The sequence below is a fragment of the Myxocyprinus asiaticus genome, chromosome 12, assembly GCF_019703515.2.
Source record: "Myxocyprinus asiaticus isolate MX2 ecotype Aquarium Trade chromosome 12, UBuf_Myxa_2, whole genome shotgun sequence".
Lineage (NCBI taxonomy): Eukaryota > Metazoa > Chordata > Actinopteri > Cypriniformes > Catostomidae > Myxocyprinus > Myxocyprinus asiaticus.
Genome location: NC_059355.1, coordinates 33,816,609 through 33,831,021, shown reverse-complemented (window position 1 = coordinate 33,831,021; position 14,413 = coordinate 33,816,609). Strand labels below are relative to the sequence as shown.

The window sequence follows — 14,413 nt, the reverse complement described above, 5'->3', positions numbered from 1 at the left end:
ATATTTTTGCATATTATTCTCTTTTTTATTTAAGTATATCTGATTGTAAAAAGCTCAGTGTGATTACAGGCAAAGCAGGTAACCTTAAACCATGAGATTCATCTACCAGAGGAGCAGTGTAGAATCACATCTCACGTACGTTTCCTCCACAAGTTGCTTGCAATTTTAGGTTTCAACCACATGTGTCACAAGAGAGCCCAAATTTTTGTAGTACAGCTTTAAACATCACGCAAGTTTAATGGTTGAACACTGTGTAAAAAAAACCCACTTCATTCTCGCTGTAGGACGAAGATGCTCCATTAACAACCGAATAGGGAACGGAAAAGTGTTTGTGTTATTAGCAATCATTACCATCTTACCTGCACGCTTTTATGTCCATCAACTTTATTTGTACTGCTTATTATAGATGCTCTTGTGCGTACTTAACAGCCTTTTCTCTTGAAAATCATCTTTAAGGAAAAGTGTCAGCAACATATAGATTAAAAATGTAATAATCACTAGCAGGAAATGAATAAAATTAATTGTCTGTTTTTTTTGCCAATCATTGTATCAATGAAATATAGTGGAGGTCAGATTCTCTTTCAAGGGACAGTTGTTGACCACGTGTAACATTCAAGTCTACAGAAATTTGTGCTCTCTAACGACATCTGTGTTTGAAATTAAAAATTGCAAGCAATTTGCGGAAGAACACTTTATGCGAATTGTGTTTCGGCACAGCTCTACTGCACGGATGAATCTCATGATTTGAGCTTACCTGGACATCATCACCTGTGTCTGATCATGACTGGGAGATATTCAGAGCATGAGTCATAATGTTCTATTTTCATATTGAAATTATGTTATTCTATTAAACAATTAAAACCAAAATATTACTTGCTTTGATAAAGATATACAACACTCGTATTTACATATTTTGTCTGAATGAATTTTACACTTATAGCGCTTTTCTGACACTACACTCAAAACGCTTTTACATTGATAACAACCACCAGTTACCAGAACATTTAAATATGATCATTCAGGTGTTTTATCTGCTATTAATGTTTGTCTTGTAATACACTTATCGCTGATATGAGTTCAGTGGAGGACTTTATTATTTTATATATTATATTCTACAGCCTCAGTTGATAATGCAAGTAAAACCGTAATACTACAATAGTACATCTATACACTGCACACAATAACACTTTAAACTAAACCCATAAAACGAGGATTCAATAATGATGGGGATGAAATATACTTTATTAAACATGAAAATAATATGCAGAAATATGCAATATAAACATTACAATAATACGTTTAATTTATTTATTTATTATTTATAAATAATAGATAGATGGTTACACACCAAACAAATTAATATGTACTAGTGCCTGACCGATATATCGGTCAGCCGATATTATCCTTTCACCAATATCTCAGAATCGGTGTATGTTTACCGATATGCACAGATATGAAAACTTTTTTTCAGAACATATAATGCAGAAAACAATGCTTTATAATTGGTGTGATTACGTAGTTTGTCCAGCAGAGCGCGCTCAGACTCCATTGTTTACAGAGCTGAGGGTGGCTCTGCAGACAGGGCGGAGTTAAGTAGTGCAGAGTTAAGCGGTGTCTTCTCGGTAAGTTGCTAGTTTGTGAAATACATACTGGAAAGTTAATAAACAATGACCCCATCATTTTCCCTTTTCAATATATCTAATATAACGTTAACCTTGTCCCTGACAACCATGTCACTCATGTCTGTTTGCTGTTAGCCAGCTATAGTTTATCAGTGCAGTCAGTAATGTAGCAGACTGAAAGGTAAACATCAGAGCATCTTTTTGCAGCTCAGTAGACAATGGTGCGGTGGTGGATTGTATTTTTTGAGTTTTTATTTCATGCTACGTTGTTACCTAGTTGGTAAGACGCAATGCTGGTAAGTAAATAAAGTCCATCTTTTACTCTCCGTGACAACAAGCTCATAGCTAACTAGCTAACCACGTAGCTACTTTCATTGCTTGTCAGCTGAGTGGAAGCTAATGTGCAAACATGTATTCATCAAACTGTTTTGTTCAGAATTCACAGTTCGGTACCCCCTTCAACTGAACAATTCCAGTCGTTGCATTTATAAAATGTAATATTTATAAGTCTGAATTGTAATATTTACAATTCCACCGTTGAAAGTTTCCCCTGAACTTGTATACTTGAATATGGTGTAACACCGCTGCCACTGTTTTTCTCGTCTCGGCAGGTGTAAATGCTTCTTCTTTTACAGCCTGCCCCTAACTGACTGGTAGTATTAAAATAGTCAGCATTTGACTGATACTAAACAGTACTACTGATGTTTATTTAGCTATTTATTTTATTTTTATTTATTCTTTATTTTAATGGTCAGTAACTGACTGATACTGAACATACAGTACTGATGATTTTTAAGCTATTTATAGTATTTTTGTTTATTCTTTATTTTCTCAGTGTTCATTTCTAAAATTTGTTGACAATGTATAATAATAATGTAAAATATTCTTTGATAAAAATGTTTATTTAAGAAAGCAGCCTTCTGAGTACCTTTGTATAGTCATATCAGTGCAAAATCGGTGAACAATCCACATAGAAAAGGTCTGTTTTCATTCCAGCTCAAAAATGTATTATATCGGCCACCATATCGGTAATCGGTGAATTTCCACCCTCTAAAATCAGTATCGGTCTCAAAAATCCCATATCGGTTGGGCTCTAATATGTATATTACTGTGCTATGAATCGGTACATCTTAAACATCTTGAGATGATGATACATTGTAAACAGGCAAACTATCTGCTAAAAGGACAATAAGTAATAGCTTGGGCATTGCTGCGAGTGGGGTAAAAGAAATGAGAAAACAGTGGCACACACTCTTAGGGAACCTGGAAACTACAGCAATGTTATAAAATACTCCGAAGTCATGAATATTAGTAACATGTTACAGTAACTCCACCTGACAATGCAGAAACAGTACATTGCGGCTGGTTAACTCATATAGGCTAATATTGTTTGATTCATAAAAGCATGACAAGCAATAAGTTCAACAACCCTACCAGACAATACATCCAAGCATTATAGCAAGTAAAGAACTTTGCCAAACAGTTAACAGATAAACATCCATCCAGATTGCTGTGATGCTGTCCTGAACCGTGTGACAGTGACTGAACTGAACAGAACAGCATAGTTTCCCCATTCGGAACACGTGACAGCCAGTACTCCTTTTCTGTGTTTACAGATATTACGTAATTGTAAATACAAATCTATTTCAAAGGCTTACCGTAATGAATTGGGGTAAGATAAAGACATTGTTTTAAACACTGTTTTTATGTTCTCAATCAATCATGGCATTTTGTTAATTTTTTACCAAAAAAAAATCTTCCGTAGTGCAGCTTTAAGTGCATGATCCTAGATTTTTGTTTTGCTTTAGTTAATGATGAAACATAAGATCACATCTTTAACTTGATCAAAACGATTTGTTCACTGTTATCAGTGTTATATTTGATCTGAAACACATTGTGAACGTCACACATTCAATAGAGATAACAGTAGGAAAATAAATAAGTTTGGTTTGCATTAACTACACATTACTACATGCATCATTAGGTAAAAATATCAGTGGCTCTCCACACTGCAGACCCACGATTGGCAGATCTTCAATGACGTGCTGCTTCTTCTACGGTATAAAGCATTGTAGGGTAGCTTAAAACAATGGAGAGAGGAATAATAAATGAATAATAGTAAAAATGAAATCAATGAGAAACATGTATGCCATTATAACTATAACAAAATTATTGACAGGTCGCTGTACGGTGACTGGTTGCACATATATGTGACCAAGGGGTTTTTGGTTTCAAGACGCAATTTTACGACGTGATAGTATGTCACAATACTTGCACACTTGTTTTGCTACATACTCAAAAGTACAAATTTTTCCATCATAAAAAGACAACAAACTTTTAGGGCATAGTATTATTGGGATGCCAATTGGGATGCAGCATGGGAGTCTACAGGAGCTTCATAAGTGCAATTTGCATTTGATCTGCATCAGATTACCTGTTGGACAATGGGCTTTCAATCAATAAATGTATGTCCTGCCTGGAAGCTCAGCTTCTCTATATTATACTTGGTCGAGATCTCAAATGGCCAGGACTTCGCAACAAACGGCCATTAATTGAAAGGGTGATGTAAGTGATTAACAGCGTATGAAATGTAAAAACACCACTGTTGAGCACACAGTGTCCGGTGGCTAAGACATACGGTACAAACAGTTATTTGCAATCTGATGTAATATATTTATTTCAGCTCCCATAATCGGACATTTTGCCATATATGTTGCAAAAACAGTTTTAAGCTTTGTTTAGGGGATAGTTCACCCCAAAATGAAAATTCTCTCATCATTTACTCACCCTTATGCCATCCCAGATGTGTAGTGTGGAAGTGACTTTAACTTTCACATTCAGCCACCTATGGGTTGGGGCTGGTCAAAGGAGGAAACTAACTATGTTTCCATCCAAGAGTTTTCTGCGACAAAAGGTGTAGCGCATCAAAAAGTTTACCGATATAGCTGGTGGAAACGCAAATTATCATTAAATGTCTACATAATATTTTTCCGTTAAACTCTAGCGCATAAACTATGCAGATACTTCAAATGTCACGAAAACATAATTTGGAAACACTTTTTGTCAAGAAAATTGGCAATAATGCAAAAATATATTGCTACTACATGACAGAATTTACCCCAATCGTTAGCCTGTGTTAATCATGACGACTAGGTATACATCCTTGAAAGCCAATTTATTGTACATGAAGCATTACTCGCACTGTTATGGATTGGTCTTAATGGCATAACTGCACAGATCCGATGCTGCAAACACATCTGCGTCATGACACTTCCAGGTGTGCCAACACAAATATCTCGTATCATGCACCTGTCATCGACAAGTGCACGGAGAACAAATGAATGGCCACTCTTTGCGATTTATTTAATAGCGGTAGCCATCTGTTTATTTATTAAAGTTGCTTTTCCACACCATTCAAAATAATAGATGGCAGTCATGGAATTAGCCCATAATACAAAAAACATAATTTCTATGCACAAAGATGTTTTAAATTAAAAATAAATGCACAATACTAGGAGAAAAGCTTCAGTGTGCTTTTTTGGAACACTAACATAGCCCAGTTCTATAAAATTATTGTTTAGCTTACTTTTGAAAAGATGCAGGCAAAATCCCCTGCATTAAAAAAATAAATTACCAAACGAAAAAACTATATTGTTAAGCCTATATAATTGCCTTTTCTTTACAGAAACTTAAATTGGCCTTACCCTGTTCTGTAGATGAAAAAGGTCGGCTGAATGACATTCTCAGAATGTTCTACACTTTTTTCAAGACTATAAACTATCAGAACTATTTGTCCAGTGCACTTTCAGAAAACAAGCTTTTGAACATTTTAAAATTTTTAAATATTTTAAATCTAACCCTCTTTACCTCGGATCGCATATGCTAAGCTTCTTCAGAAAATGTAAATTGCATTGACGCTAAAATGAATTTAGGAAGACAAACAAGTTCAGTTGGTCGTTAAAAGTCGCTGGAAAAATATGCGGGACATAATGCAGTTGTGATGGCAGTGCTTTAGATTAGATGATTGCTCAAAATAGCCTTTTGAATATCAGGAATGTATCATAGACACCGATCAGCTACAACATTAAAACTACCTACCTAATATTGTGTAGGTCCCCCTCGTGCCGCCAAAACAGCACCAACCTGCATCTCAGAATAGCATTTTGAGATGCTATTCTTCTCACCACAGTTGTACAGAGCAGTTATCTGAGTTACTGTAGACTTTGTCAGTTCGAACCAGTCTGGCCAATCTTTGTTGACCTCTCATATCAACAAGGCATTTCCATCCACAGGAAGCTGCCACTCACTGGATGTTTTTTGTTTTTGGCACCATTCGGAGTAAATTCTAGAGACTGTTGTGCATGAAAATCCCAGGAGATCAGCAGTTACAGAAATACTCAAACCAGCCTATCTGGCACCAACAATAATGCCACGGTTGAAATCACTGAGCTCATTTTTTTCCCCATTCTGATGGTTGATGTGAACATTAACTGAAGCTCCTGACCCGTATCTGCATGATTTTATGCACTGCAGCCACATGATTGGCTGATTAGATAATTGCATGGATGATTGTTGGTGCCAGCTGGGCTGGTTTGAGTATTTCTGTAACTGCTGATCTCCTGGGATTTTCACACACAACAGTCTCTAGAATTTACTCTGAATGGTGCCAAAAACAAAAAACATCCAGTGAGGGGCAGTTCTGTGGATGGAAACGTCTTGTTGATGAAAGAGGTCAACAAAGAATGGCCAGACTGGTTTGAACTGAAAAAGTCTACGGTAACTCAGATAACCGCTCTGTACAACTGTGGTGAGAAGAACATAATCTCAGAATGCTATTCTGAGATGCGGGTTGGCGCTGTTTTGGCGGCACGAGAGGGACCTACACAATACTAGGCAGGTGGTTTTAATGTTGTGGTTGATCGGTGTATGTAAACCCTGATATTACACTGCATAATTTTTTTTATTTATTTTTTTTAGCTGTGCACACAGCATATACACATATGGTCCTTTTACTAAGACCTAAAGTTTCCCCCACTACTTGGTGCAGGTTGCCAGCTTGAACAGAGCCATGATGATTCGCTTTCGGGTTGGAACTGGTGGCAACCTGCGATAGGCGCAACATCAGGGCCAATTTTACAGTCCTATCAGAAGGGCAACTGTTCCATTTTGATTGCAATTCCTCCTCTTCTGATTGCATTTATTTGAGAAATTAAAATGACAGTAAGCTGGCTAATTTCAATGAATTGTCTCAATACCCTCCCCTTTTTACAAAGACTTTGGGGGAAAACAAATTAGGGATATCTGGGAGGTGAAAGGTACACAATTAGCGATTTACACACATTCTGTATGGAAACGGCTTAAGGGCAGATTTATTTTGCGATAAACCAAAACTTATACGACAAAGTGTTTTTTTAAGCATGACGTCATCAAGCACACCATTTTTATCGATAAAAGGCCCTTGAATGGAAACAAGCAGAAGATGGCAAATTTAGCAAACATTTTTTTACGCAATTTCACTTTGTTGATAACAAAACAGCGCGAAAAGTGGATGGAAACTACGTTACTGACAGTAAAAAAGGACTTGAATATGTATCTGTTTCTCACCCACCACTATCATATCACTTCAGAAGATATGTATTTAACCACTGGAGTCCTATTGATTACTTTTACACTTACTTTATGTGCTTTTTAGACCTTCAAAGTTCACATTACACAACAACTGTAATGTAAGTGAAAACATAGGAATTTGTCATCTATTGCAGCATAACAACTGATCTACATTCTTTATATTTGCAGTGGAAAATGAGTGTACATTCCGGCAGTGGCTTCAACATAAATTACAAATATTACTATCACATTTTGCCATTTTGTATCTGTGGCAGGTTAATGTCAGATATTGGCTACCTGGTAAGCTACAGTTCCTGCTCTCTAATAGCTTTTTACATCACCTAATATCCAGGGCTGTCTCTATATTTCCAAGAGCAGTATACAATACTAGGCAGATATTTAGTTTGATGCCTTGATGGCACAACATAAATTGGAGCTAGGGATCTCTTATTTGGATTATTTCTTGTGCAATTTTAAGACAAGCATGGCCATTTAAATGCTAAGCTGTACCATCATATCTGTAGAATATGTTAATAAATTGCAACCAATTTGCAATTATTAAGGTTGCATCACTGGCACAATGTCAACAACCTTGTTTAAAGATCACAGTATTTGCCATAATTTATTTTCTTCTGCCCAGGAGACCAACAATGTCGACCTAGGATAAAGACAGGTTAGATACACTCTAAGGAGTCCTCTCATTAATGTTTAAAATGCTAAATCTCTTCAAAAATATCTACAACATTTGAACAGTGTTTCATAGAAATTACCTGATGTTTGTGCAATTTTGTGATAATTTTTCATTGAAAACAACACGATTCAAAACATAAAGCAAACTTTAACAGGAGCTGCTTGTCAAAAAAAAAAATGTAATAATAAAAATAATGTGTGTGTGTGTATATATATATATATATATATATATATATATATATATATATATATATATATATATATATATATATATATATACACACACGCACAAACACACTCACAGTAGATACAAGTCCACAATCACGTCATTTTAATCATGTGAAGGCGAACCTAAAATTCTACCACATCTTTTTTCATTATTTGTTTTACCACATCTTATTTATTCTTTTTTTTTTTTTTTCATAATTTCATCATAAGAAATTAGAGAGCCCTTAAAGTGTTGCTGTGTTTAAGTTCCTAATGATAAAACAAAGGAGTGCCATTTAGAGAGCTGCATTGATCCCACTGTCCCTGTGAGGCGAAAAGCTCACAGTAACATCCTTCCAGTTAATCAACTCTGACAGGAAGAGGTGTGGCCTAAGCAGAAAAGGAACAGGTTCCCACCCACGTCTAGATGATGCGCTGACTCTGGTGAGGGACACGTTTAAAGTATACTGTAGGCACTAAGCATTTACAGACCAGCAAATGACATTCACTGGCCATGAAGGGCAGTCATGACAGTGCTATTGACAATACATAACAGCCTCTCTATTATTATTTCTTACCCAATTTTGAGTACAATTATGTTTACATCCACACTAAAATGACTGGCCATAAGTGCTTTTTCTTCTGCAAATGCAACAACAACAGAAACGTTCTATTTTATTTTAGTCAAAATGGGCAGATAACACACATAACTAATGTCTGACTAGTCTGCTACATAACTAATTGTGCAAAATGTCAACCAGTAAAAGCCAAGCAAACCATTTTGCAAAAAGGCAATAGGCCTAGCTGCAATCGGGAAATCTCCAAATGGGGGCGGAATCTCCAAAAGAGGGCGGGGTAACTCCAGGAGGGGGCATGGTTACTTCAGAAGGGGGTTGGGCCAGCTCCAAAAGGAGGCGACATTTCCACGTACGGTTAGGTTTAGGGAAAGAGTTAGGTTGGGGGCTCTGTATAGCTTTGTTGGCGGTTTGGAGCTCCCGCCCCATTTAGGAGCTCGGCCTGTAGCTATATCCTTCTCCAAAAACATGTAAAAGAATGCAGAAGGCCTGATGATCCAACCTTATTTTGCCACACCTCCACCAGTAATATGAAAAGGGGGGATATTTGGGAGTTTCAAGAAGCAGAGCTACTTGCTGTGGTCAACATAGTCCTTGGAGAAAACATAATCCCACCAAGAGCATAAAACAATCTTGACAGACATTACAGATAGCTTTACTCAAGAACTAAAATAGCACTGAATTGTACTAAGAGAAGTGATATTACAAAACGTAGGCAGAAAGAAAGCGTTTTTGGGGGGTGGGGCAGAAATCCATAGTGTGTTCATAGGAAGAACCTTCACACTTTACACAAGAATAAACAGCTTTGTGTCAGTCTCTACCCCTGGTAATCTGGTTTCGGTAAACTGGTCCTGTGCTGAAATATTTCGAAAATAAGCTTTCACAGGAGCCGATAAATAAACCACTCATGACTCAATCCTAAAGAAGGCAAATGGCCTACTTATGCAGTTCAACCCTAATGGAAAATCCAGCTTAAACTGGTAGATGTGTTTTGGAACATGGTAGCTGGTTTCTAGCTGGTCATTAGCTGGTCCAAGCTGGGAGACCAGCTTAGAGTAGCTACCAGCTTGTCATACCAGCTCAAGGAGGTAAAGCTGGTTTTGGTAGATGGTAGCTGGTCAACCAGCTAAGGACCAGCTTGGACCAGCTACCATGTTCCAAAACACAGCTACCAGCTTAAGCTGTATTGTCCAACAGGGAATGGGACAGTCAAAATCTGATATTGTGAAACCTTTTTGTTTATATTAGAACATTATGTCCAGCAGAAAATGGCAAGAATAAATTCGTGGGACTCAAAAAAATTTTTTTGTTTTTTTTAACTTAGCATCTGACACACCCATACACAAACATTTCAATCAACGCTGCTGATTTAAACTAAGAGGGGCGGAGAGCCGAAGGGTAATTTTATTACACGTTTAAGGGGCCGTTCACATCGAACGTGTTTTTTGTCGAGCTGTTTTTCAATTGCTTTCAAATGTACGGTCTTTAACCGTCTCGCGTAGTAGTGCCGCGTTTTTGGACGCCGTCTTAAATTACAAAAAAATAACATAAATTATTAAAAACTTGTCTCAAGAGACCTGCGTTTGTCTTTTTTAAATACAAGTACGTTCAGTCTGAACGGCCCTTCTAACGTAAACCGTTCATAACTTGAGAATCAAATCATGAACGATTCTAGCATTCCCTGTTAGAAATGCGCAACTTCTGTCTTTTTTTCAGTATGCAAACATCCGTGAGGATCGCTCGGACGGTGAGACTCATGAATGACTTCATTGTAGCTGTTCCGCTTGGCGGGGTTTACAAAACTCTACCCCTTCCCTTGTTCATTATGCAACCCCTAATGAAAAGATTCTAAACCGTTCGCTCAGAACCTGCTCATCTGGTAAGGATGTCCGAAAAATAGCATTTGGGACTCTGCTGTTTTGTTCGGGTTTGTGGCATTTGTGACCCAAATAAAAGTGATGGAGCGACACTGGGGGAATATGCCGAGTGTTGTTTACAAAACTGAGACCACAGCGGCTGATGCCAGCAAGCGGGCATGCAGGTGCCAGCCAAGTTTAGTTTGAACAGTTATGCAGCGACTGCGACTTGAGACTCCTACCTGAGCAGCGCGGTGTCTCCCTGTCTGCTGACCACACTTTCGCTGGACGCATAGTCCACAGTTTGTCCAGCGGGCAAGCACGATGGTAAAAAGCAGCAAAGACTAAGAATTATAGCGGTGAGCCACTGACCGGAGACGCACGCATCCTGCACTGCAATCATTATGTCCATCACCGCCGAATGGTATACTATCCGCGCCGATATCAAAAAAATAATTAAAAATAAAAATATAAAGATCTGGATGGAAAATAGTTTATTCCCCGCTCTTCCTCGGCGCAAACCCCGAGAAATGGCGTTCCGTGTAGTTTCCCAGATTTGTTTTGATCGGAACCTGACCGCGGGAGGAAGTCGACTCTCCAGTGGCTTGCACACCATCTAGTGAGGAAATGGGAAACGAGAGCAGAGCTAGAAGCAGACAACCCCCCGGATCTGATCCTGTTGCCATGCGGCCGTTTCCCAGGCAACCTGTTCCCTGTAGTTCGTGATGGAGCAGTTAAGCGGGGCGGGTATTCTTGATACAGCAATACTATTTGAATGTCGTCGCCTTGTGAGTTTTTACTACCCTGCGACCTCGAGACGTCCTCGTGCAAGCATGCAGGTTGTTGTGCGTGTTTTATGTGACGTTTCTAAAAATATTCAATTATAAGGGCGATATATTGAAAATGACATAGTTGGTCAGGTTTGTTTGTGTCATCGGTGGCCCGTGCACGTGCAGCCCTTAAAAATAAGCGAATAAATGAGCTACCATGCTCAGAAGTTACTGCACGCAGTATTTCCTCACAGTTGGTCACTATCATCCATTTTTAGACTCAATGGCCTGGAAGATTTCATGGTACTCTTTAGAACAATGGAAGTGCTTGAAGGAAAATCATTCGCAGCTAAAGGAATAGTTGACACATCCCACAATAGCACCTATGCTGCACTAGCATCTTTCATTAAAGAAGCTAACATTTTTCTTTTCTCCCTTGCTGCTCAAGGCTATAAACTTGAGTGTTTTTCCTCGGAGACTGTGGTCTCTTTAGGACATGGTGGGGATACATTTAGGAGTCACAGAAAAATATAATATTGCTAGTATATTTTACTTTTGTGTAACATACCAATAGAAGGACCAGGTCAGCGTTTTGAAGCTGTTATGTGTAACTTTTTCAGCGTTAAAGGTGCACTCAGCAATTTTTTCCGTATTAAAAAAGTTTTACTCCTAAAGAATTTAAATGTAATTTTGAAACATATGAATAAAATCATGACCACTCACATGAGATTAAGACTCTAGTCAAATCAGTAACCTTATAATAGCTGTTTTATTCATGGGGCATGGGCGCCCTCATGGGGGCTGCCATTTTAGAATCACATGACCAGCTGAATACTACTTGCTTAATCTCAGTAACCGTCTTGTTATTGGACACTTTCATTCTTGGATTAAATTAATCATGGCTGATTGTGAATAGTGAATTTCTACAATGGCATCTGTAACTGAAAACTATTGATTTTAAATGATGCTGCATCCACACCACTAGGTGTCACAGTTAGTCCAAGATGACTTGTACAAAACATTACTGAGTGCACCTTTAAAATACTTTCTCTTATCCCAGTTTAATATGCAGAGACAACTATAAGTAAGACACTGTGAAAACAGTGTAAACACTGTCACTGCATCAGAATATTCATACTTCCCTACTATATAGTATGCCAAAAACAGTATGCCAGTGGAGTAGTATGTCTGAATCCTCAGTATTCATGAAGCAGCAAGTGAGAAATACCCAGATGACTGACTATTTCCGGTGAGATTCTGAAGTGCAGATCGAATGGACACTTTACGATCCCATAATCCCTCGGGAGCTGAGAAGACGTCACATTCAAAGCATTGGATTGAAAAGAACGGTGGTGAACCGCAAGTCGGATGGATCTTCTCAACTTTAAGTGATAAATATACACCAAGAAAGTTGTTCCTTGTGCTTAAATGGTTCTTGTTTAACAAAACCAGAGCAGATTATTTCTGCAGTTGTTGTTCTTACATCATATATTTGGGTCGCGGGTCAATACCCTTGTCCCCAGATGAAGTATGTTCGAAATTCTTTTCATACTACTCACATGCATACCTAAAAGAACATACTGTTTTACCAGCTGAGAAGTGCATCCTTCATCAAATACAGTACATACTGTGACAGTACTCTGTGGTGCAATCAAATTGGCTCTGTTTGTTTGAGCGTCGCCTCCACGAATTTCTGAAAAATGATGGCAGGGGAAGAGTCATTCGTATTTATGCGTAAATGCTTCCTGGTTTGTTAGGGTTTGGTTTAGGGGTAGGGTTAGAATGATTAATTGAAATAAAATCAAAATCACTATACGACCGCAAGGGCTGCGATTTAATGAAAAAAATGGTTTGCATGCACTGCTCGCTGTGCTAACAGTATATGCGCAGCTCTGTTCTTTGTAGTGCATGAAACACACTCTCAGTATGTGTTAGGCTAATTAGTAAATGTGTTGTATTTACAGCGCTCTAGATTCACAGATTGCACATTGGCGTAATTCCAAATATGCTTGGCCACTAAAAGTTACTATGCAAATCTAAAGTAACCTCATAACACTGTGTTTTTATGGACAGAAGAGTGGATGAAAGCATTTCTCTGCATCACAAGGCCATTGTCAACTCAACCACAAACATAAATGTCTTCCTTCAGTGCTCCACCAAAATAAAAGCTTCGGCCAAAATAAAGCCTTAAAGGAATAGTTCACCCAAAAATGAAAATTATTTCATCATTTACTCACCCTCATGACTTTCTTTTTTCTACTGAACACAAATAAAGTTTTTTAGAAGAATAGTTTAGCTCTGTAGGTCCTCACAATGCAAAATATGGGCACCAAAATGTTGAAGCTCCAAAAGCACATAAAGGCAGCATAAAAGTAATCCATAGGACTCCAATTGCTAAATCCATATCTTCAGAAGTGATATGATAGGTGTGAGTGAGAAACAGATTCATATTTAAGTCCTTTTTTACTATCAATCTCCACTTTCACTTTCACATTCTTTGTGCATAAAGTCAACTACTGGGCAGGGAGGAGAATTTATAGCAAAAAAGGAGTTAAATATTGATCTGTTTCTCACCCACACCTATCATGTCACTTCTAAAGACATAGTTTTAACCACTGGAGTCTTATGGATTACTTTTATGATGCCTTTATGTGCATTTTGGAGCTTCAAAATTTTGGCACACATTCACTTGCATTGTGAAGTCCTACAGAGCTGAAATGTTCTTCTAAAAATCTTTATTTGTGTTAAGCAGAAGAAAAAAAATCACACATCTGGGATGGCATCATAAAGGAAAGTAAATGATAAATTGATGGAATGAATGATGGATTGCATTTTGTCGGCATTGAAAATCAAGTAGTACCACTTAGGTGCCACCATAACTCTTTATGTATCACACTGCCAACTAAAATATGGAAAAATGAGACATGACAATAAAATTGCATGCAGTATTGCAAAATTACAAACTGCAGTTCAAAATTTGTATTTTAATTTTCCAGAATCATGTGGCCTACATACCACCTCTGGAGGCCATGTGCATACCACTGATGGTACACATGCCACAGTTTGAAAAACACTGAGCTACGGCA

At 37.9% G+C, this 14,413-nt stretch overlaps 1 protein-coding gene across 2 annotated transcripts in view; it reads right to left on the bottom strand.

Moving 5' to 3' along the window:
* LOC127448720 (neuronal growth regulator 1-like) overlaps nt 1-11,157 on the bottom strand; it is a 219,094-nt gene extending 207,937 nt beyond the window's left edge. For both annotated transcript variants that reach the window (XM_051711476.1, XM_051711475.1), the window contains exon 1: nt 10,800-11,157. In XM_051711476.1, coding sequence (XP_051567436.1) covers nt 10,800-10,969 — 170 coding nt within the window. In that variant the 5' untranslated portion in view covers nt 10,970-11,157. The remainder of the gene's footprint in view (nt 1-10,799) is intronic.
* Nucleotides 11,158-14,413: the final 3,256 nt, after the last annotated feature.